The sequence below is a fragment of the Dendroctonus ponderosae genome, unplaced genomic scaffold, assembly GCF_020466585.1.
Source record: "Dendroctonus ponderosae isolate FM_Combo_2020 unplaced genomic scaffold, Dpon_F_20191213v2 Dpon_F_20191213_1, whole genome shotgun sequence".
Taxonomy (NCBI): domain Eukaryota; kingdom Metazoa; phylum Arthropoda; class Insecta; order Coleoptera; family Curculionidae; genus Dendroctonus; species Dendroctonus ponderosae.
The window spans coordinates 5,128,337-5,148,527 of NW_026017110.1; the positions used below are offsets into that span (position 1 = coordinate 5,128,337).

The 20,191-nt window shown below is 41.6% G+C and overlaps 7 protein-coding genes and 1 long non-coding RNA gene across 16 annotated transcripts in view; 5 read left to right on the top strand and 3 right to left on the bottom strand.

The window, feature by feature from the left end:
- LOC109536505 (serine/threonine-protein kinase RIO1) overlaps positions 1-1,007 on the top strand; it is a 3,042-nt gene extending 2,035 nt beyond the window's left edge. The window contains exon 2 of the mRNA XM_019902740.2: positions 569-1,007. Coding sequence (XP_019758299.1) covers positions 569-955 — 387 coding nt within the window. The 3' untranslated portion in view covers positions 956-1,007. The remainder of the gene's footprint in view (positions 1-568) is intronic.
- Positions 1-5,983, top strand: part of LOC109536507 — a 12,769-nt gene extending 6,786 nt beyond the window's left edge. For 2 of the 5 annotated variants that reach the window (XM_048665894.1, XM_048665906.1), the window contains exons 2-3: positions 1,085-1,399; positions 4,479-5,983. In XM_048665894.1, the coding sequence (XP_048521851.1) occupies positions 1,085-1,399; positions 4,479-5,822 (1,659 nt within the window). In that variant the 3' untranslated portion in view covers positions 5,823-5,983. The remainder of the gene's footprint in view (positions 1-1,084; positions 1,400-4,478) is intronic. The other 3 variants (XM_048665900.1, XM_048665897.1, XM_048665902.1) reach the window with 3 other exon arrangements.
- A 142-nt stretch (positions 5,984-6,125) lies between these two features.
- Positions 6,126-8,462, bottom strand: LOC109536506 (nonsense-mediated mRNA decay factor SMG9). 3 transcript variants are annotated; one of them, XM_048665916.1, is made up of 8 exons: positions 8,319-8,462; positions 8,063-8,264; positions 7,825-8,003; positions 7,017-7,423; positions 6,821-6,965; positions 6,612-6,762; positions 6,305-6,550; positions 6,126-6,257 (listed from the first exon to the last, which is right to left on the bottom strand). In XM_048665916.1, the coding sequence occupies exons 1-7, from the start codon at positions 8,373-8,375 to the stop codon at positions 6,357-6,359; spliced, it is 1,335 nt and encodes a 444-aa protein (XP_048521873.1). In that variant the 5' UTR covers positions 8,376-8,462; the 3' UTR covers positions 6,126-6,257; positions 6,305-6,356. The 3 variants fall into 3 exon arrangements, with proteins under 3 accessions (XP_048521873.1, XP_048521869.1, XP_048521867.1); XM_048665912.1 differs by having other exon boundaries at positions 6,126-6,246; positions 6,305-6,559; positions 8,319-8,461; XM_048665910.1 differs by having other exon boundaries at positions 6,305-6,559; positions 8,319-8,461.
- A 206-nt stretch (positions 8,463-8,668) lies between these two features.
- Positions 8,669-12,141, bottom strand: LOC109536501 (peptidyl-prolyl cis-trans isomerase D). Of its 2 annotated transcripts, none has more exons than XM_048665942.1 (6): positions 12,051-12,141; positions 11,810-11,947; positions 9,711-9,817; positions 9,245-9,642; positions 9,025-9,166; positions 8,669-8,972 (listed from the first exon to the last, which is right to left on the bottom strand). In XM_048665942.1, exons 1-6 carry the CDS (start codon positions 12,103-12,105, stop codon positions 8,745-8,747), a joined length of 1,068 nt encoding a protein of 355 aa, XP_048521899.1. In that variant the 5' UTR covers positions 12,106-12,141; the 3' UTR covers positions 8,669-8,744. The 2 variants fall into 2 exon arrangements, with proteins under 2 accessions (XP_048521899.1, XP_048521895.1); XM_048665938.1 differs by having other exon boundaries at positions 9,227-9,642.
- On the top strand, positions 10,195-13,080 carry LOC125504231. Of its 2 annotated transcripts, XM_048665926.1 has the most exons (4): positions 10,195-11,282; positions 11,531-12,321; positions 12,612-12,858; positions 12,911-13,080. In XM_048665926.1, exons 1-2 carry the CDS (start codon positions 10,283-10,285, stop codon positions 11,773-11,775), a joined length of 1,245 nt encoding a protein of 414 aa, XP_048521883.1. In that variant the 5' UTR covers positions 10,195-10,282; the 3' UTR covers positions 11,776-12,321; positions 12,612-12,858; positions 12,911-13,080. The 2 variants fall into 2 exon arrangements, with proteins under 2 accessions (XP_048521883.1, XP_048521877.1); XM_048665920.1 differs by having other exon boundaries at positions 11,531-12,858.
- A 1,095-nt stretch (positions 13,081-14,175) lies between these two features.
- LOC109536502 (venom acid phosphatase Acph-1-like) lies at positions 14,176-16,291 on the top strand. The gene is made up of 6 exons (XM_048665931.1): positions 14,176-14,363; positions 14,574-14,681; positions 14,739-15,034; positions 15,091-15,292; positions 15,720-15,980; positions 16,033-16,291. Exons 1-6 carry the CDS (start codon positions 14,256-14,258, stop codon positions 16,165-16,167), a joined length of 1,110 nt encoding a protein of 369 aa, XP_048521888.1. The 5' UTR covers positions 14,176-14,255; the 3' UTR covers positions 16,168-16,291.
- Positions 16,292-16,834: 543 nt separating this feature from the next.
- LOC109536503 lies at positions 16,835-17,437 on the top strand. The gene is made up of 2 exons (XR_002171844.2): positions 16,835-17,106; positions 17,174-17,437. It is a non-coding gene; the product is annotated as an uncharacterized LOC109536503 (long non-coding RNA).
- A 47-nt stretch (positions 17,438-17,484) lies between these two features.
- LOC109536500 (NADH dehydrogenase [ubiquinone] 1 alpha subcomplex subunit 10, mitochondrial) lies at positions 17,485-19,354 on the bottom strand. The gene is made up of 8 exons (XM_019902736.2): positions 18,990-19,354; positions 18,688-18,938; positions 18,503-18,633; positions 18,240-18,450; positions 18,018-18,182; positions 17,854-17,968; positions 17,692-17,801; positions 17,485-17,633 (listed from the first exon to the last, which is right to left on the bottom strand). The coding sequence occupies exons 1-8, from the start codon at positions 19,203-19,205 to the stop codon at positions 17,624-17,626; spliced, it is 1,209 nt and encodes a 402-aa protein (XP_019758295.2). The 5' UTR covers positions 19,206-19,354; the 3' UTR covers positions 17,485-17,623.
- Between the last annotated feature and the right edge of the window lie 837 nt (positions 19,355-20,191).

Genomic DNA, 20,191 nt, shown 5'->3' on the forward strand with positions numbered 1-20,191 from the left:
ATGGCGCTGTTGTCTCGCCGAAACGTAATGAAATAAACGATGTTTCAAAATTTTTACTTCACACTTTGACTGAAACCCAGAAAAGATAGGAATATCATAACAGGTATCAACAACCTAAAAGTACGTTTCTGGATTTGTACATACAAATGCCCAGCATCAATCACATAATGTGGGCCAACACAACGCATTAAAAATTATGTTAATACAGAAATTATAATAAATATAAAGGTAATAGTCTGGGACAAGTGGGACACGATGACACAATCCGATCTGTCTTGCGCTGCTTATGCGCAGTCGCGGCTCCGCACTGAGCCGCGTTGGGTGGGCGCACATGGGTGGCAGAAATTGACATGAATTTGTCAAAAATATTCCTGTTTCAATATAATTTTTAAGGTGTTATATCGAACTAACACTATGAACTAACATAAAATATCCGAAACTCGTGATTTTGAAAAGAAATTATAGTGATATTTAAACGACCTTTTATTTACTCAACATGAGCTCGGGGCTTCGAGCCACTACTTCGGATTTAAATGAAATATGTTTCAATATCTATAACTAATTTTAGGTGAACGAGGAAGTGTTCAAGAATGCGTACATTCCCAAGAGACTCGACGAAGTAGTCGACTTTGAAAGGGACATCAACCAGGCCAAGGCAGGGCTAGGGGAGGAGTTGGTCTACAAGACGTTGATAGGACTGAAGGCGGATTTGAGCGGCACTATCCAACAGCCGGAAATACTGGACACAAAAAGCGAACACTCAAGCAATACGGCTTCTGAATCAGACTCCGAGGAGATGGGGAGCAAATTTGTCCACTCAGGGCGGTCGAAGCACGAAACTCCCGAGGAGAAAAAGGCGCGCAAGCAGGCGGTTAAGACGGAGAAGAGCGAGAAGCGAAAAGTTAAAATAAAAAAACATGTCAAGAAACGATCGGAGGCGAAGCGCAAGCGCTAGTTTCCAACATATATATGTTAAACGCTAAGTAACACGTAAATTAAGATAGGAAGCTTTGATTTATTTTCCCCTTTTCCCTATTATTTAATGCCGAACCAATTAACTGACTGAAGATTTTTTTAACTTTAGTTCGAGTCGGGCTATAAGCCCAAAGCTTTGCGCAATTGGGAAGTACCGAAATTGCACCCGACAACTCCACGCAGAAGGACTGGAAAGACGCGAACCATTGCCAATGACCGTGGGCATATATCGGTGAATTTAAAAAAATCCCATGTACCTGAATCGATCAGCAACCAGAGACTCCCTGAATGCTTCGGTAAGGGAGAGTTAGAGCAGAACACCACTAGCTACGGAAAGTTGCAGGAAATGTTCATGTTTCTGATGGTTTCAGGTAGTGGTGCAAGCAACATCAATAATGGCGAAGCAAATGTTACTAACAACCAGGTAAGTAGATGGGCTTGTTTTAGGCGAAGGCACAATTTTCCACTACAACCCAAACTAAGGCGGCACTTTCAGACTGACCATGAGAAACCAAATAGTTCATTGCCATTCCTGGGAGCAAAAACTACAAAAAGTCCTCCAGTTCTGTTAATATCGATGGTCCAGTTGCATACAGCAACAAGTCCAAATTTGGCCATTTTTAGTTTAATACGGCATAATGTCCAAAATTAAGTAGTTAATCTTTTGCATACAGAAAACTCGAAATGTTTGGACGGGTCAACTTTAAATGAGAAATTTTCTTTTTGTGTTAAGCCGAATTTATAATTAGTCTAGTTTAACAAAGCAACAATTAGACATGTTGCTCTTTGATTTAAATGTATTGGATAATCATGTCAGTTCCATAGAGCAAAATTTTGAGTTATTGCCTTATGGGACTGAACAAATCGCAAAATGTCTTATGTTATTCGCAGCAAATTTTGAGATTAATTGCTAGTCATTATTTTTTGAGAGAATCGTGGGTTTGGTGTTTGTGCTTTTCGCTTATTATCAATAGTTATTTAAGTGCAAAATGAATGAATTTAATTGCATACAACGTTGTGGCGAAACAAGAGCCCAATATATGCTGCGTTTGGCAAGAAAAGAGGCAGTTTTTTACAAGTAGGCAACGGAACCCTTAGTTTAAATTAATGTTTTTTTCAAATAAGTAATAAAATAACGAAACTCTATTTGAAGAAAAAATCAGCCCAAATCGATGCAGAGAAAAAATTATTACCGACAATACGGTCATAAATGAATATGCAAAAGATGGAACCTATACTATATAGAGGAAAACATTATGGTTAAAAAGTATTTCGTCAATAACAACAACGACTTGATAAAATTAACAGATGCCACCAACCAAACCAATAATATTATTATTGCAGATAATGTTTCACACTTAGAATCAGAAGAGCACATTATTATCAACCATGATCAAGTTGTTGGGACTTCTTTGGTAGATAATTTGCAGGAAACAACTAGAGTTCTTAAATGTGGATACCCAGAACATCGTCCAAGTTGGAAATAATATTGCAAATGAGTTTGCTGAGGAGATAAATACTCTTGGAAATGTACAGGCACAAGATCAGAATTTATCTCAACAGAATGCACCTACTTCAGATACTTGCAGTAAGCATTCTATTGACATCGATTCTACCTGTTCGCCTGACAACTTTCACCGGAAACAGAATAATGTAGAAGCTGTCGCTGAAGAAGCTAATAACCAAGACAATGAATCTGATACTAATTTGACTACAAAACTTTTACGAGATCCTGATAAATGGGAAATGTCGATCGCTAAGAAGAGAAGAAATAACGGATTGGAATATGTTAATATCCGAAAAGAAGCAGTTGTTGCTCGCAAAGGTTGCAATGAAAGATGCAGGCTACAATGCAGATTTTTTTACTGAAGAAGCGCGGGATGAAATTCATAAAAGCTTTTGGAGCATTTTAGACATTAATCACCAGAGAGACTATTTTTTGCCATGTATGCAACAAATCAATCCTAAAAATAGAATGCATACACCCAATAGTAACAAGCCTAAAAACTATGCTTACCATTTTGAATTAAACGGTAAAAAAAATAGCGTATGCAAGACATTTCATCTGAGAACATTGGGCATAAACAATAAACTTATATTTACTGCAACCAAGAAAAAAGATGAGAGTGGGGTTCTGCCGCTGGATATGAGGGGAAAGCACAAGAAAGGTGGGAAGAAAGTATGCGATGCCCTAAAAGAGGATATTCCAAAACACATAAAATCTTTTCCAATAATGCCTTCGCATTATTGTAGAGCCGGTACCAATAATCAATACAAAGATGGGATTTCATCGATGTACAGACAGTATAAAACACATTGCAAAGAAATAGAAAAACCATTTGCCAAAAAAGCATGTATGAGATGATTTTCAATTCAGAATTTAATATTTCCTTTTTTTCAGGCAAAAAAGGACCAGTGTATGATTTGCGAATGTTATAAAAATTCTCTGAAGAGGATTTAAAGCAAGCACGTTATGAAAAATCATGTTCTCTCTGTGCCTTGTGGAGGCATCAGCGCTTTTTTTATATAAAATCTCTGCAAGCAGCAATCGGAAAAAAACTTTACTAAAGACAACAACGGTGCAAATGTGCAGTGGAATTAAATTTGTTCTATAAAAGTAATGAAGAGTAAACCATTTAAAATTTTTTAGAAAAAGTAATTTTCAGAAAATAAATTTAGTGAAATTGATGTCCGCCACAAAACGAGGTCATGATAGCAACATTATACCTACAAAGGTGTATAAAGCACCCATTAAAATTTCGCAAGCAAAAATAAAGGATTTGGTGGATTTGTGTAACAGTAATGCAATTCCCATTCAATACTCGACTTTTTATAAAGAGCTACCCTGTACGTTGACAACAGCTACAGCAGATAATAGTGATTCCGATTAGAAGTGTGTAGTTTACGTTACATAGTTTGCAGGATGAATGTGAACAGACTAGTCTATTTACCGCGAATAATTATAAGTTAACAGTTTTGTATAACAAAAAATATATAAAAAGCAGTAAATCTGTATATTACTGATTAAAAGACAGGCACCCCAACATAGGAAACAAAGTGGACAAGTCGCTTAATCACTAGCTTCATACGGCAACAAGTCACAAAATCATTACTAACGTCTTTAAAATTATTAAAACAAGTACTTTTGTGACTTATGATACGGTCTGCTAACATTGTCGCAGAACAAATAGATGAATCAGACTTTAGTCTGTTGTTTATTACAATTTCAAAAAACCTGTAATCTTTACCATTGAATTTTTCAAAACAATGATTTTTGACTTGTTGCTGTATGGAACTGAATCATCGATATTACTAATACTCCTGATTGCTAGTTGGCGCGTTTTAAATGGTATCTGCAGATTAGCAGCTAACATAAAAAAATTCGTAAATCAAAAATAGAATTTTGCATAAGGCAACGCGCGTGTAAGAAAAACATAATTTCCGCCTGTTCAACTTCGATGTTTTTTTAAGGTGAATATAAATAAAAAGTAAATAATTTTCAGGTGGACGACTCTACTCTAAAGGCGTCCCCGTACGTGCCGGGCGATTTAACGGAACCCCATCATCGTCCGCCCAGCTACCATGAGCTAAGCCAGGATAGGTTTCCTCAGCCATCGCCCGACCCCCCCAAGCGCTACCCGCTCTACCGGGACGATTTCTCCCAACTACCTCCTCTAGAAGATGGGCCGAGCCCAACCAACAAGGTAATGGTCACTTCGCCAACCCCAAACGACCGGGACAGCGCCAAGACGAACCGCATTCTCTCGCCCATAATCAGCGCCATCTCCAACTTCAACCTGGCGAAGAGGCTGCACAAGGAAAACCTGGAGCACAACCCTCTGCCTGACACTATCACCGATTCGATCTATCGCAAGCTGCAGATGCAGCGAATCCTCGGGCCGGATCCAGGCCTAAGTTTGGAGAACGAGCATTATGCGTGTGGAGTAGGTTGGAAGGGATATCCGGGTTTCGGGCCGAACAGATGCACTAAGATGAAGGTGTTCCGACCCCAAACGTGCGCGCAGCACCACAAAAAAGACCGAGACGAAGACAGGCCGGGCAGTAGCGGCAGCTTCGAGCGCAAATGGCGTTTCATTCGGCAAAACAAGGTAAATCCTATTGATTTGGCAATTTGCTGGGACTTGAATCCGGTGGATCCGGAGGATGAGCCGAAGCCCCCAGTGCATATTGACGGCTCAAATGGCTCTCAGGCGCCTGCCGTGTTTTCGCTAGTGCACACGCCCAAAGAAGAGACTGACAATGTGCAAAAATGCGATGGGGTGCACGGGTGCGGCCCCATCTTTGATCACGGAGCGGGGGCTCGGCAGGAAAAGGACTTTGTCTTTGATAGACCGCGCACTTGTGCGTCGAGGCAAATGGGTTCGAAGACAAAGCAGAAACGCTCAAAAAGCGCCCATGACGATGCGGAGAAGACACTTAAGAGCAGAGAGGCAGTGAGCGTGAGCACCCCAAACTTGTGTAAGCCTGTGAATTGCACACAGCACTCCTGCAAGAAACTGGGAGGCCGCTTGTGTGTCGCCTGCGAGCTAAAACACTTGCCCGGCGAGAGAAAAGCCAAAACCGAGTATAAGTTGGCGTTCAAAGCGGGCGTGCCGCAGAAACACGTAAGTAGGACTTGGTGTCGCCAATCTAATCACGTACCTAAACCAACACTTCCATATAGATCCAGGAACTACGCAATCCATAGTCTAGCTCCACCTTTTTCTTTCCAGAAGCATAAACGCGACGATTATCCGGAGCATTGGCGTCTGGCTACCGTCTACCAACATTCATATAAACCGCTTCATGCCCGAAAACGATCCCTGTTGCAAACCGTCTATAAGTAAACCACTGTCACTAGCCATGCTCTCATAAGAACCTTCAATAAACCACTCCTTAGTACCGGAATTAGTAAAGCGATTAGTAGCATAATTAGTTCATATTGAACATTGAGTGAGGCTCGTATTAGAACCAGTCATGAAAAGCCACAATAAATAAATAAAACATGTTTGTCGGGTTTCAATGTAATAAACCAGTGGACTTGCAAGGAGCAGGGTTATTCGTCGGAAGAAAAGGGAAAAGTAAAGATCCTTCGGAGCGTAAGTGACACTTGGCGACGGACTACTCACTCGAGCAATGTTCGACTTAGCGATGATTGAAGAAAAATATATTTACAAGATCAAAATTTAACATTATGTGACCAGATCAGTTTACCTTAGAACAATTTAAGGTTTACACCAAAGTCCATCAGCGACGAGCCTTCTACTGAAACTTAATAAGTACTAATAAAACTAGTGGCGAGTTCTAACGTTACTTACTGCTAGCTTACCTTCAGAAATTATGCATAAAAACGCTGGCTCACTATGCCAGTCTTGAACATTCTAGGGCATCAGCTTCGTATACTCAACGAAGAACGGGCTCTTCTTTACAGTTTCCCACACCTTATTGCAATAAACCAGCCAGGTTTTTTCAGTCAATTGCACATGGGTTAGAGAACTCTTGGTTGCGCCATAAATATTTGCCTTTAGCTTCTTGACCAGGTCTTCCAAAGGCGGATGGCCCTTCAAGACCTTTCCTGCAACAGCTTAATATTGCCAATAAGGCTCAAGATTCATCCGGAAGTATATTTTACTCACTTTCGGAATCGGGCAGGATTTCTGGAATTAAATACAAATTAACTGGATTTCCGCAATTTTCCGCGTTAAAAGTGTTAAGAACTCTGCCGGAAGCCAGCCCCAAGTTGCTTTGGAAATGCATTTTGGTTTTCTGGAACAGCAGCTCGTACGCCTTAAAACAATCCAGTTTGATATTGGATCCGATTAGTATGGAGGGTGGGAACACTTACTCTTTGCATCACTTTGAACTTCGCGGGCGTAAAGTCGCTCATTTGGGCGCGATTGTGGACCATGATCAGATGCGGGGAATGCTCACAGTACTCATCCTCTGGATTAGAAATAGTCGGCTTCAGCATTTCGGCCGTTTGTACAAACCTGCAAGCGCACGATTGATCAGTGAACTCCAGTTATTCTAGCTACGGTTACCTGATGACGTTGCTGTCGAAAAACCAGTCTTGGACTACCAAGAGAACGTGGCAAACTGACATCAGAAAGCCTGTCAACTGAAGCCCCTGGATTTCTCCACTGTTTTCCACGGGGACAAAGTCGCCCACTAGACTCGATCGCTTATTCTCGTTCTCGATCAGCCTATCGAGCACTGCGAGTGACAAAATCGGCTGACAGTCCAGAAAAATCACTCGGTTCGGCGACACATAGATGTTGATGCCATGAGTGGCATTTACGCTGTTCTCAATGTCCTCTACGGTCTCTACGTTGTGAATAAAGCCGACTTCATCCTTGTCTTTGTTTGGTAAGATAGAGTCGTCACTGTATGAGTCGCGCATTGACTCAGTTTGTGACTTGAAGCGCGCTTCTTTTACTTGCTCGGACACCTACATTTGAAATTATACATTCTTCATTTAGAATTAAAATCCACACTACTAATAAGGTGGAATCGCAATTGCTCGTATTGATCTCCAGAGGTATAGAGAGAGCGATTTAAAGTGAAGCTGAATCAGGACAGGAATATTGAGCAAAAGTTTCGAAAATCGCGTCTCGATGCGTTTGTCTCATTCTACCTTGATTAGATGTTTTTTTCAAAAACAGATTCGACTTTAATAACCGAGAAACTTATAAATGTAAAAATAAGACCATTTAAAAGGGCAAATTCGGTTGAATAAACTCCAAGCTTTTGAAATAAATTGAATTCTTCTGAATTCTGAAAGCTCAAACAGACTTGGACACAAGAAACAACTCCCTTCAATCCAGAAGTGACCACCAACTTACGACTTACCTTGGTTTCAGCTAGCAGGTTCAAGATGGTGGATTTGCCAACTCCTTGCGTCCCTACAACGCCCACCACAATAAAGTCGCGGTTCTCCTGCAGGTAGTCCTGAAGATGGTCAATGTTGATGACCCCCTCCTCAATCAACTTCATCGATTTCTTCATTTGCTTGACTATGGGGGGTGCAACTGCAACAAAACACTTATTTCATCAGCTTGAAAGGGGCTAAATTAATCCGAGGACTTGCCTTCTGGTGGCTCCTTGGTGGGGGTGGCGCCCATGAGATATTCAGCTTCCTTTGATTCCTTGGGCACTTTCTTAGTGATGGAAACCTCATCGCTGGGGACCTCTTTGTTCTTAAGCAAAATAGTTGGCTGTTTCACATCGGCGCTGTCTTTGTGTCGGGATATTGTGGCAGCCCTACCAGATAGCGACTTGGCGGTGCTGTCCTGTAACGTCGTATGGCTTTGTAAAGACCACTGACTCTTAGGCTACCAACTTACCCGGCTAGTATGTCGGTTTTTGTTGGAAATTATCTTTTTCTTTTCAGATTCGGACATCTTTATATATTTTTTTAGTCAAGGTTCAATATTTGTTGACATTTTTCTTAGGTTGTGGGCGATTCTTCTTCTGTAAGAGCGCCTAACTGTCACATTTCAGTCGGTTTATTTTCGTGCCCCCTCACTCTCTTACGCGTTTGGAGGTATTTTATTTGTATAATTTTTCTCATCTAGAAATAATTACTAGTACATACACTGCACTATTTAATCAAGCGCAGTTTCATCTAATTTTGATAAAAAAATGATTATAAACAAGATATCGACTTCACTCAAAAATAGAAAAAGAAACTCAATTTTCGTGTGAACCAGTTGCAATAACTAGCCATTTATTGGCTATCCAAAATAATAAAAACATAACAAAGCAACAACTTAATGGACATTGTTAAACGCCCGCGAATAAAACAACTTTTCCTTATTCAAGTAGAGCTGCCTCTTTCTTTTGGCGGCCTCGAACGTGTTTCTAATGCTGCGGTCGTTCGGGTGCAACTTGTAGGCGATTTTGAGGTCCTGCAGCGCCCCATCGTACTCTTTGAGCGCCAGCTTGGCGCACGCCCTCCTATAAAAGGCCTTGCCGTTGTCCGGGTTGTGTGCAATCACCTACAAAGCGCCTTAAATGAGGCCTTGCGAGCGCCAGCAGACAACGTCTCACCTCGCTGCTATGCTGTATCACCTCCGCGTTTTTATTCAGCTTCAGCCGCACCGCGCAGAGGTTCAGCAACACGTTGTAGCGAAACTCCATGAAGGAGTTGTCCGCTCTCTTGGAGGACTTTTCGATGAACCAGTCAATATACCTACAATGGGGGAAGAACTTCAGACTTCAGCCTCCCCCCAAAGAGCAAGGCAGATCTTGCCTCAAGACCTTCTTGTACTTGCGCTCGGCGTCCTGGTAGCTCTGCTTGTGGTAGAAAATGTGGCCCGAGCCATTGATATCTCGAATGACCCCAGTCAGGAGATGTTCGTCGACAGATCCGTTCCAATCGTTGGGCCATGGGGGGTAAACGTCGGCCGTCCCGTCGTTTTCCTCTAAACACCAGGGCTCGCCCGGTTTCAGCTCTCCGCAGTCACAGATCACGATGTCCCCTTGCGGAATGTCATTCTCGCGAGGGATTTCCGACATATCCTGGATAACGTCCAAGCCCTTTACTACCTTGCCGCAGACCACATTCTGATCGTCCAGGTGTGGGCAGGGTTGCGTGGTGATGTAGAATTGGGAGGAATTTCTTCCAGAACTGTCGATGGATAGTCCCACCATGCCAGGCTCTGTGTGCTGGAATGGAATTGTTCAAAAAATCAACTCTTCAAAGAATTTCAATAAATCGAAGGATATCTTTGTACCTCTACTTCGCGCGCCTCTGAGGGAAAGTATTCGCCATAAATACTGTCTCCGCTCGTTCCGTCTCCGTTCACAATATCCCCGCCCTGCACCATGCACAAGGGAACCACTAAAACAACCGCACACTTAATTAACATATGTCTAATTGTTTTAAAAATATTTTTCTCGTAGCATCCCACTGAGAGCATATAACCCCTTAAAAGGAATGAGGCCAATTTTGAATTATCCTGTATAACACCATTTTTCATGGCAATTAACAAAGAACCTCGAGCGACGACTGATAGCACTTGAAATGGAGTTGTGGAAAAGATCTGCAGGAGAATCAAAAATGGCAATTAAGAATTCGTAAGAATGCAGAGAGCTTGTCAGAGCGGAATTTGCATCCAGGAGATGGGGAAGACAAAAGAGGCTGAAGACTGGGCACCGGAAGGCGTAGGAGGCCGGATTAACTTTACTATAGCGACTAAAACACAACAATCGATTGGAAGTCACGCGCGCTACAAGTGCAGAGCAGGTGACTCTGGCAACAGGTGAGACTTCATCAATTGTCATCAAACTCAAAATTTCCAGTAAAATGTGCGACTGCAACGAATCCCCTTTCGCCAAACTGCGCGAAAGTTGGTCGCGCCACTTCACCCTTACCACCAAAGGCCAAGGCCAGTGCTCGCACTCAGAACCGCCCCTCAATTGCCCGACCAAAGGCAAGTTTGGGGTGGCCTACATTATAGAAACCCCCACGCGAAAGTGCAGACCCTGCGGATGGGAGGTGGAGTTCAACGACACCCCTTCGCAAATCGACACCAACTGCAAGAAGATGATGCAATGGATCACATGCCCCCCTTTAGGAGACTACCCCAACTGTTGCTGCTCCAGCACCCCCAAAGAGACTCTAAGGGCGGTACGCCAAATGTGCTGCAAATGTGCTAGGGAGAAACAGGACAGCAGCGGCGACTGCTGTTGTCGCAAACCAGTGGAGAAGAAATGTTGCTGTTCGAAGCAACCAGAGCACCGTTGTTGTAGAGCAAAGCAAGGCCAGCAGGTCTACTTGGAGTCTAAAATCCAGTGCCGCCATTGCCGCGCCCACTCAAACGCCAAGCCACGCCCCTGCCAGCCTCTGGACAACGAAGAGCAGTGCTGCTGCAACAAAACAACCACTTCTCCCAAGTGTTGCGACAGCGACAGCCAATCCTCTTTAGAGGACTGTTGCTGCCGCAAGAAGCAGCCCAAGAAAAAGTGCCCTTGCAACAAAGCGCCGAGGCGAGGGCAGAAGCAGAAGGCAACCACAACCACTGTCCCCCAAGTGAAAGATGTGGGGCAGCAGTCAAAAAACTCCCATAGCCCCCTATCGGAGCAGCCGAAACCAAGAGCTACTCCAAGATCACCCTATACAATCAGCTTGCCTAAAGAACCCAAGAAAGGGCCGGACAAGGAGGAGACTTTTCACGAAGAGCTTGCTAGGCGAGTGAAGGAACTGGAGGAAGTTGAAACGTTAAAGCAGCTAGAAGAGATTCCGGTGAATGTTACAGACTACGAAAACCCGATGGAAGAGAAGATATCCGAAGAGACAATAGCTGGTAATTCATTTTGATGGTTTCTACAAGGTGTCCCATCGAAATCCGCTTTGCTCTACTGAATAGTGAAATTTAATTTGGAAATATTTTCAAACTCAGCAGGAGCAAGAGATCTAAAATGTTTTCAAGATTACCGCACTTTTGGTTATTCCGAAAGCAGGCATAAACTTGCTTATTTCAAATGGAACACCCTGTATTTATTCAACTATCTACAACTATCCCTACATGCTCAACTCTTAATTCATGTTTAGTTGAGCCTCTAGTCAAAGCAAAGCGCCCCAAAGCAAAAATCAAACGCAAAGCCCTATTGAGGATGATCAAGGAAGGGCGCAGACGGGAAACAGAGGCAATCCGTCCCAAGCCCCCTACAGCGAAGGTTGTGGTAAAGCCGCAAGACCCCATTCCAAGAAAAGTGAAGAAGGTCCCCCGGAAAGCCCTACTGAGGATGATTAAGGCTGAGCGCAAAAAAACCCTGAATGTCATCCATCCCCACTAAGTTCCTGAAATAAATGATCGTTGTGTTCGCTTACCCCTATGCATTCGGGAGCCCTTGTAGTAGAGGAGCTTGCCCAGCTGGCCCATGCCTTTCTCCCCAGTGCACAAGCAGCGAAAGTTTTCTGCGGTTTTTGGGGCCACATCAAGGAACAACTTGATGATCACTCGCCCAGCTGAAAAGACATTCGAACGTTATTAATTAGATAGAGTTAGGGGGGTACATAAATTAAAGGTAAATAGTGCAGTGAAGCACAAATGTGGCGTATATGCACTCACCAGGAACTTGGTTGAAGGCAAAATCCAGAAACACGAAACAGTCACCTTTGGCCATTTAGCAGGGCTTCAGAGGGCTGTTTGGTTTGAAAAGTGCGATTTTGGCAAGGTTAAAGATGTTTGTGATTGACATCTAGAAGTAAATATGTCACTTTCATAGTTTCATAAACAGTGACTGTCACTTTGACTGTTAATAGGAGAAGGACAGAGAATGTGAGAAAGCTGTCTCACATTCGCTCGGTACTTGTTGCTGGCGTTTGCTGGCACATTTTAGGTTATCCTTTTGTTTATTTTGCCCAGTGGTTTTAAATAAGAAACTCACCGCTTTTACCTCTGCCCCAATAGATGCCCAGAATTGCCGCCAAGTCAAGAAAAGTATCCTTTTATTTTCCGAATGCAATATTTCAAGGAACTTATTAATAACGTGAAACTTACAACGGCCATGTATTTCAGGCCGCCCGTGGAACTCTGTATCCTTTTACCTGCTCATTGCATGCTGCTTACATTAACACTCTAAGGGACATATTAATAGCGTGAAACTTACAACGGATTTTGGAACTTTAGGCTTGATATTGTGGAACTTCCTGCAAAACTTGCTAAACGAGCCGTGGAAGCAGTACTGCGATGTGATTCGTTGGCTGGACGAAGACCAAGGAGTTTTCAAAATAGTCGACGCTCCCACACTGGCTAGGCTCTGGGGCAATACCAAGAATATCCCCAATATGTCTTACGAGAAGATGTCCAGATCGATGAGAAATTACTACAAGAGTAACAAGATGAGAAAAGTGCCGGGGCAAACAAAAGTTTATCAGTAAGAGATGTGGAAGCTAGCATCGCTTTGGAGCTAACAATAAGGATTGCAGGTTCATATTTAGCCAGAAGAACCCCCCACATGTTGCAACTGACAAACCTAGCAGGAGCTCTTATTGTCCAAAACAAGTAGAGAGAAATGCAGGAACTGGTGGTATCTTCTAGTGAAACTACGGCTGTTTCTACAGGATTAAATAAACAAATATATTTTATTCTTTGTTAATTACGCGTCTATTTAAGTGATTCTTGATACTTGATTCTATAAATACCTCGCACGATTTTTCATCTTTGGAGCCTCACATGAATCGAATGAATGTTATCATCAAACAATCAGATTGTCTTGGAATCTCGACAAGTAAATCATTGATTGATATGCGCTTAAACTGAAGCCCTCATTCAGCGTCCACGAAGCAAAACAATGCCAATAATTCATCGAGAAACGTTGATAAGATGTTACGACAAAGTTTGTTTAAAATTAACCGCCACTTAATGTACGTTATAGGTGCTGAGTGCCATTGTATAGGCACTTTTCACTTCAAAACGAACTCCAGGAGAAATTTTGCATAGTTTTCAAAAGTTTCAAACTGGGAGTCAATTTGGAGAAAGTTTAAGATCAGTCTGTTGAGCGAAGTGTTTCCAGGCTTTGATGGCTTGATTTTTAGGAAATAGCCAACGGACCTTTTGAGCAATTGATGGTTTTCGCTTAAAACAAGTGTATCGCAAATAGAGTGGAAGTTTCTGTATGCTTCGCTTGCAGGAATTTGAATTCAACAAAGGAGCCTTTCTTCTATAGCTAAAATTACAGGGTTTTTGCAGACTCATTCGTTTACACTTATCTGAAGCATCCGTTTCCTGTAACTTAAGCCGAAAAATGATTGGAATTTTGGTCAAACAAACGCAGTACGATAGAACATCATGACAATTAATCGGGTACTTTAAAATCGAAGTGTTTTGCACAAGTAGCAGATAATGGGATTAAAGCATCCTTGGCGTCACGATTTTGCTAATCTTCCTTGAGAATTAAACAAACAATTAATGGACTCCAATCACGTTTTAAGCATTCTGGGCCAGAAGGCGAATGCCTAAGGCATTAATGGATGTCTTCCTGATTTAATTGAGACTTAATTTGAAAGGAACCCCTGACTCTCTTAAAGTACTTAAGAACGGCTTTACTTGTGCGTTAGGATTAATGGGGTATTACTGACGCACTGATTGGAATGTCGCAGCTTCATCATCAATATCCAATCCCATCCAAGGTGCGCATTTCTTAATTGATCATCGCCTCCTAATCTAGTGATAAAGGCGGTATAAATTGAAAATCGGCAACATTTTGCTCCAGACCCCTAAGAACATCGTTTCAGACCACATCTCTGGTGGAAACGTTCACTCGCAACAACCATGGTTCTTAAGGCTTGTGCGGTTTTATTTCTGATCCTGGGAGTCCAGTGGACGTTGGAATGGGAAACTCTGGAGCCTAGTGACGACACCTTGGTGCTCACCCATGTGGTAAATACAATACTTAATTTAACTTGTAATAATCATTGTCGCTTTCTCGCTGTGTTCTGGCTCTGAACATTGGCGGGGATATTCATATAAAGATAATTCAATATAATTATTAAAAATTTTGTTATCTGGGAGAATCCTTTTAGTAACTAACAACTATCTGCCCAATTTTTTAATTTCTGAGGCCAAATGCACTCATAAAACTTTCTTTAGTTGTTCCGACATGGCAACAGAACGGCCGACAAGGACCACGAGCTCTACCCCAAGGACCCCTATTTGCACGAGCCCTACTACCCTTACGGTTCAGGTCAGCTCACCAAGGTGCGTTAATTAAAAGCAGTTAATTGGGTGTAGTTGGCTAATACCCAGCCTGTTTAGGTGGGAAAGCACAAGGAGTTCTCTGTAGGGAGATCGCTGAGGGAGCGCTACCACAATTTCCTAGGCGAGTTTTACTATCCGGAAGTAATTGAGGCCTACAGCACTGATTACAATCGCACCAAAATGTCGCTGCAGCTCGTCCTGGCCGGTCTGTTTCCTCCCAGAGAAGAGGACCTGTTCGAGAACAGCATTCTCTGGCAGCCAGTGCCTTTCAACTACCTTCCAAAGTACCAGGACAAGGTCCTACTTGGAGTGCTCTGCCCCAACTATTTGGAGATGTATGAAGACATCAGCAAGTAAGCCACTGGAATTGCTTTCAGCGTCTGGGGAAATTAACAATTCTCTACTCTAGCTCGCAAGAGATCTTGGAGAGGTTCGCTCAACATTCAGCGACCTTTGACTACATTTCCGAACACACCGGACTCAAGGTTTCCCGCTTTTTCCACCTCTACAACCTCTACTTCGGACTGTCCACTGAGGAGGAGTGGGGTTTCACCTTACCGGAGTGGACCAGACCCGTGTGGCCCCACACCATTACAAATCTAGCCATTCAAGTAAGTTATGACTATACGTGACGGTACTATGCGGAGGATTGCAAAATAATCTACTTAAAATCTGGTATTTTAACAAAAAATACGTATAGTTGTACTCATTGGAGTAACTTGCTCCTCAGATGCTTGCAAAACGGCAGGAAGAACTTATTTTCCACCGAGCCATAAAGCTCGAAAAACTCACCAGTTTTGAAGCCATGTTCGCGACAAGCCCTTGATCATGAAACTTAAAAGACGAACTATTTCATAATTTACCACCATCTCTGCTGTTAATTGTTCAGTTCGTTCTTCCTGTTGATGACCAATGCTCTGGTTTTCTCAATGTTCAAAATGCTTCACTTAGATAGAGATTTAAATTATTTCGCTCATTCGCCCAATTCAGTTCTGGTCCAGTACTGTGCAACGACTTTAACCAACTGTGCATTTGCAGGACTACTTTGTATCGATGCATACGCATGAAATGCGCCAAATGGCCACCGGGTACTATTTGGAAAAAGTGATAGAAGACACCAAGAATAAGATCTTGAGCAGCAAAAGCCCTGGCAGGAAGATGCACCTTTACTCCGCCCATGAGAACAACATCGCTGAGCTGCTGATCAGTTTGGGCGTTTTCGAACATCCCCATGTGCCAAATTACGGCGCCTGGGTGTCTTTGGAGGTCCATTTCATCAACAACATCTACGGCATTAAGGTGAGTTGTTTGCATCTAGAAACGAGACCTCTCTAATCTAGTGGCTTTTCAGGTCTTTTACGAGAACCATGAAGGAGAAGAACCACAACTGCTCTCCATACCAGACTGCGGTAGTTTCTGTCCCTTGGACAGGTTTATCGCTATCACTGAGCCGTTGATTCCATCACCGAACTTGTGCGGGATCTAGTTGGATTGGATTGCGGTGGCTTTGGCGGAGAATCTCCTATGTTGTGAATGTCCTAAGTTATTTGAATGTCCCATTTTCGCCACCGCTTTTTTTTTGCAGTTGAAATAAATGTTTCCCACTGTTACATTGACGATCTTTTATTACATGGCTGCTGCTCATCGACGGCTTGAAAGCCGTGAAGGGCATGATTGCAAGTTAATTGTAATTAATTTATTATGGGAAATTCGAATAGGCAATTCCACAGTCGCTGCCAGGCCTTTTAAAACGTTTTGGGATAACTTTTTATAAAGATAGTTGTTTTGAGTTCCTAATAAAGGTACTTACGAGGATTGAAAATAAGTGCGTCTACTTAAGTTCGCACCATAAGGAAAAATTTTTCATTCACAATCCGACGAAAAAGAGTTATTCTTCATAAAAAGTTCCGCTTGATCCAAAACCTAAGGGCAACCATCAGGTATTCAGCTTACAAATCAGCTGGATTGGAAGTGTCGAAGTTTCAAAAGCTATCTAAAAAATGCGTATTTTAACCACTGTGCTCTTATTGCATTTCATTACTTTTCCATACAAAAAATTATTAATATCACACCTTTATCACTGTGCAAAAATCTAATTCTTCAATCGCAATAGTTTCAAACTAATTTTCGTTTGTTACCATGTATTCATTTAATAAGCGTCTCTATATATCGTTAAGAATGCATAATAGTTTTCCTACGGGAATGATTCTTTAATTACTGACCAACCGAACCACCGCATTCTAACAACTAAAATTATAATTAGAATTGAATCAACTCAAATTAGAATTTGCCCTTTAAATGGCAAGATCGGTTGCAGTAAAAATAATCGATCGAAGCAAACTGATGGTGTCAGTTAGTTAACACAGTTGAAAGGTTACTTATTCTTTACGGATAAAAAATGGCTTTACGAATTAATTTTTTGAAGGTAAGTGGGCTATTAATTTGTTTCAAAAGTGTACATATAATGAAATAAAACTTGTGTGCTTTATCAGATTTGTGGAGCAACGAGGGCCTTCGCGACCCAGGCTAGTAGGGACAAAGTAAGGCAAAATCTGGAAGCCAAAAAGAAACTCTTCCAGGCAGATAACGATATTCCAGTACATATAAAAGGTGGTTTTAATGATCAAATTTTGTACCAAGCCACTAGGATTGCTATTTTTGCTGGAGTAGTTTATTCTTTGTATACTGCTGCAACAATGATACTCAAATCTGTTAAATAGTGTTCTATACCCCAGTAATATACATATATAGTTGGTCGCTGTTTTTCTGTTAATTTGAACGGGATACAGCCGAAATAAGCAGATATGCGTAAATAATTGTTTATTATTAAAAATAATAACAAGGCATGTTAATAATTAAACAATTTACAAACCTTTAGTTGAAGACAGATGAGTTTGATAGTTTAATCCACTCTTTTCTGCGCCGCTGATAGATTGATGATTCTACACAGTTCTAATAGGATGAAACTCAAATAATAAAAAATACAGTTCCAATAAAAAGGCAGGCGTACCTCCTCTCCCTTAGAGGTAATGTACTGCGTGTCGGACGGTCCCACTTGAACAGGAAACCCCCATCGCCCATGCTTTTGTTGTATCCAAATTCATATTGCTGTCCAGGAGCCTATAAATGACGCAAATATATCGGAAGCCAGCTAAATCACATAAAAACGTACCTCATCCATTACTCTGAAATAGATCTCAGAGTCCTCACCACTCATTAGCAGTTCTGGAACATCATAGGTCTGTACATTCGCGTAAGACAAAATGTCTTCCTTCTGATCGGCATATCTGAAAATGTAACGTGAAAGTGCGAAGGGAAGTGATGAGTCTGATTTACCTAGAGCGTACACAGCCCCATTCTTCCTCATTCGGCAGGTTCCAGTCCTGGAAGTGCGAATCTTGCTCGTCGTATTTGTCAAAATCAATCGCTTCTACATCTTCAACGACAATATCAGTGTCTCCTTCCACGGTCCAATCGTACACCAAAAGCTCAGCGTTTGGACTGAAACCAATGATTCGAAAACCCATCCCACGTACAGCTACAGCCAACAACACTCACGACATTTCTTTCAAGTACTTCTGTTTGTACGTCTTTTCCATTACTTCCAAATATTGTTGGGTGAAGACAGGAGAATTCTTTTCGTAGCTGATGTTACGTTGTCGCACGTTTTCTAAAACCTTTGAAACAGGTACATCCAGGTATATAATCAAATGTGGTTTTAACAAGTGATCTATGGTGCTTCTTCTGAATTCATAATATTTTTTATATGCTGAAATACAAAATAAAGTGTCACTCCGAAATTGTAATGCTCCGAGCATTACCAGGCTTGGACAAGTATTTTTGACTGTACATCGCTTCAACAAAAACAAAGTCAGAAAAGGCACATCTATCCAAGACAACGCCCTGTCCCGTACTCAAGAGATGAGCCAATGCATCAATATATTGAGAAACCCTGAAAAGCGGACAAACTGAAATACCACAAACACCCGAAATCTTAGTAGTTTACTTAATCATATATTGCTCAATTTGCCACCTGGCCACCAACATATGGTTGGGGTTTCGCATGAAATCCATAACATCAAAGCTTTTGCACGAAGGGGGCAGCATAGAGTCTAATTGCCTCAAGTCGTACCCATAGGGATTGATGTATTGCATATCCAAATTGGCTTCGGGATAGTAAATCATTCCAAACGATTTTGCTATTTCTTTCGCCAACTTTGATTTACCTGAAGCCACTGGGCCTTCTACTATAATCAGCTAAAAGGCCCATATGAGGTTTGCTCCATCCATAACAGTTACGATAGTTACCTTGGTATTTTCATCAAACCTTGGAGTTGTTTTATCAAAGAAATACTGCAGGTTGGTGTACGGCTTCTCATTGTAGGGCCAGGGCTTTGGCTTTGGGGGCAACTCGTCTAACCTGCTGGTTATTGTTCTCGTTGACTGATAGTTAATTTTCACAAGCAGTGACCTGGGAGCAATAAGTGATGCTTTACGAACACCAATTCGAATGAGGCTGGTCATTTCCAGGGATCTCAGTTCGATTTGCCTTTTATGTAATAGAGCTCTTATATTGACAACAGGGTTGACGTTACAATGTATAACCTCAAACAGATAAAGACCTCAAATGCATTCTCTCTTTTTCTACTTGCGTCTAGCGGCAGTCCAGATATTCATGTGCGCGAATCTTTACAGTTCTGCCCCGGTGAATGGCGCGCAGTTTGAAAATTTACATTTCGTGCCGTGATGTAGGCCTGGGTAACACTGTGTTGAGTTGCGCTATTGAGTTGTTGCCGCTCTCTGAGTTAACGAGTTATCACTCATCGGTTAATAAGTTACAAGTCATTTATTAAAGCGGATAAAAAGGTTGATTACTTTAACATTTTTTCTGAGTAACGTTTTACTACTTTGTTCAAACAACTAAAAAAAGTAATCTAGATTTTCCCAGCAAACGTACTGAGTTCAAAGAAAGCCGACGAGTTTTCTTGTAAAAGCAATCTCTTAATTTTTTTACATAAAAGATTCAGTTTGCCAGTATTTTATAGTAAAACGTTAGGAAAAACGCGTTTTTTTCCGTTTAGAGACAGTGTTAGAAATACTGACCTAAACGTGAAGAAACCACAGTTTCCAAGAGTTTTCCAAATAAATGATTAAAAACTTTCGCTTTTTCAGTTAGGGGAAATATTTTTGGAAAAAGCCCCAGAAATAATTATTACGGTTTTGTCCATAATTCAAAGCTGCGAAAAGTTTTCCAAAATATATTGCTAAGCGGTTAAGGAAGCGAGTATTCCAATAAAATATATCTTATAATTTATCAAAGAAAATATTCGAAGATTGTATTTTAAGCAAAACCAAAAAATAATGCGATTTCTGTGTAGAAAAATTGCTTAATAGAAACTTTGTTAAGACCAGGGCCGCGCCAAGCCGGTCTGGCGCCGTCGTGCGAGTTTGGACAGACTATGTTCTATATTTTTTTCTAAATTTTATGACAAAAAGCCAATTAAATAAAA

Coding starts and splice junctions, on each gene's coding strand:
- LOC109536502 (XM_048665931.1), top strand. CDS start 14,256: ATGGTTCTTAAGGCTTGTGCGGTTTTATTTCTGATCCTGGGAGTCCAG. Junction 14,364..14,573: donor CCTTGGTGCTCACCCATGTG/GTAAATACAATA, acceptor AACTTTCTTTAG/TTGTTCCGACATGGCAACAG. Junction 15,981..16,032: donor ACAACATCTACGGCATTAAG/GTGAGTTGTTTG, acceptor GTGGCTTTTCAG/GTCTTTTACGAGAACCATGA.
- LOC109536506 (XM_048665912.1), bottom strand. CDS start 8,375: ATGTCCGAATCTGAAAAGAAAAAGATAATTTCCAACAAAAACCGACAT. Junction 7,424..7,824: donor ACCTGCTAGCTGAAACCAAG/GTAAGTCGTAAG, acceptor TTTCAAATGTAG/GTGTCCGAGCAAGTAAAAGA. Junction 6,560..6,611: donor AATCCTGCCCGATTCCGAAA/GTGAGTAAAATA, acceptor GGCAATATTAAG/CTGTTGCAGGAAAGGTCTTG.
- LOC109536501 (XM_048665938.1), bottom strand. CDS start 12,105: ATGGCCAAAGGTGACTGTTTCGTGTTTCTGGATTTTGCCTTCAACCAA. Junction 9,818..11,809: donor GGGCTCCCGAATGCATAGGG/GTAAGCGAACAC, acceptor CGGTTGTTTTAG/TGGTTCCCTTGTGCATGGTG. Junction 9,167..9,226: donor AAGTACAAGAAGGTCTTGAG/GCAAGATCTGCC, acceptor CCCCCATTGTAG/GTATATTGACTGGTTCATCG.
- LOC109536500 (XM_019902736.2), bottom strand. CDS start 19,205: ATGACCAGCCTCATTCGAATTGGTGTTCGTAAAGCATCACTTATTGCT. Junction 18,451..18,502: donor AAAATACTTGTCCAAGCCTG/GTAATGCTCGGA, acceptor TTTGTATTTCAG/CATATAAAAAATATTATGAA. Junction 17,802..17,853: donor ATTTCAGAGTAATGGATGAG/GTACGTTTTTAT, acceptor CGTCATTTATAG/GCTCCTGGACAGCAATATGA.
- LOC125504231 (XM_048665920.1), top strand. CDS start 10,283: ATGTGCGACTGCAACGAATCCCCTTTCGCCAAACTGCGCGAAAGTTGG. Junction 11,283..11,530: donor ATCCGAAGAGACAATAGCTG/GTAATTCATTTT, acceptor ATTCATGTTTAG/TTGAGCCTCTAGTCAAAGCA.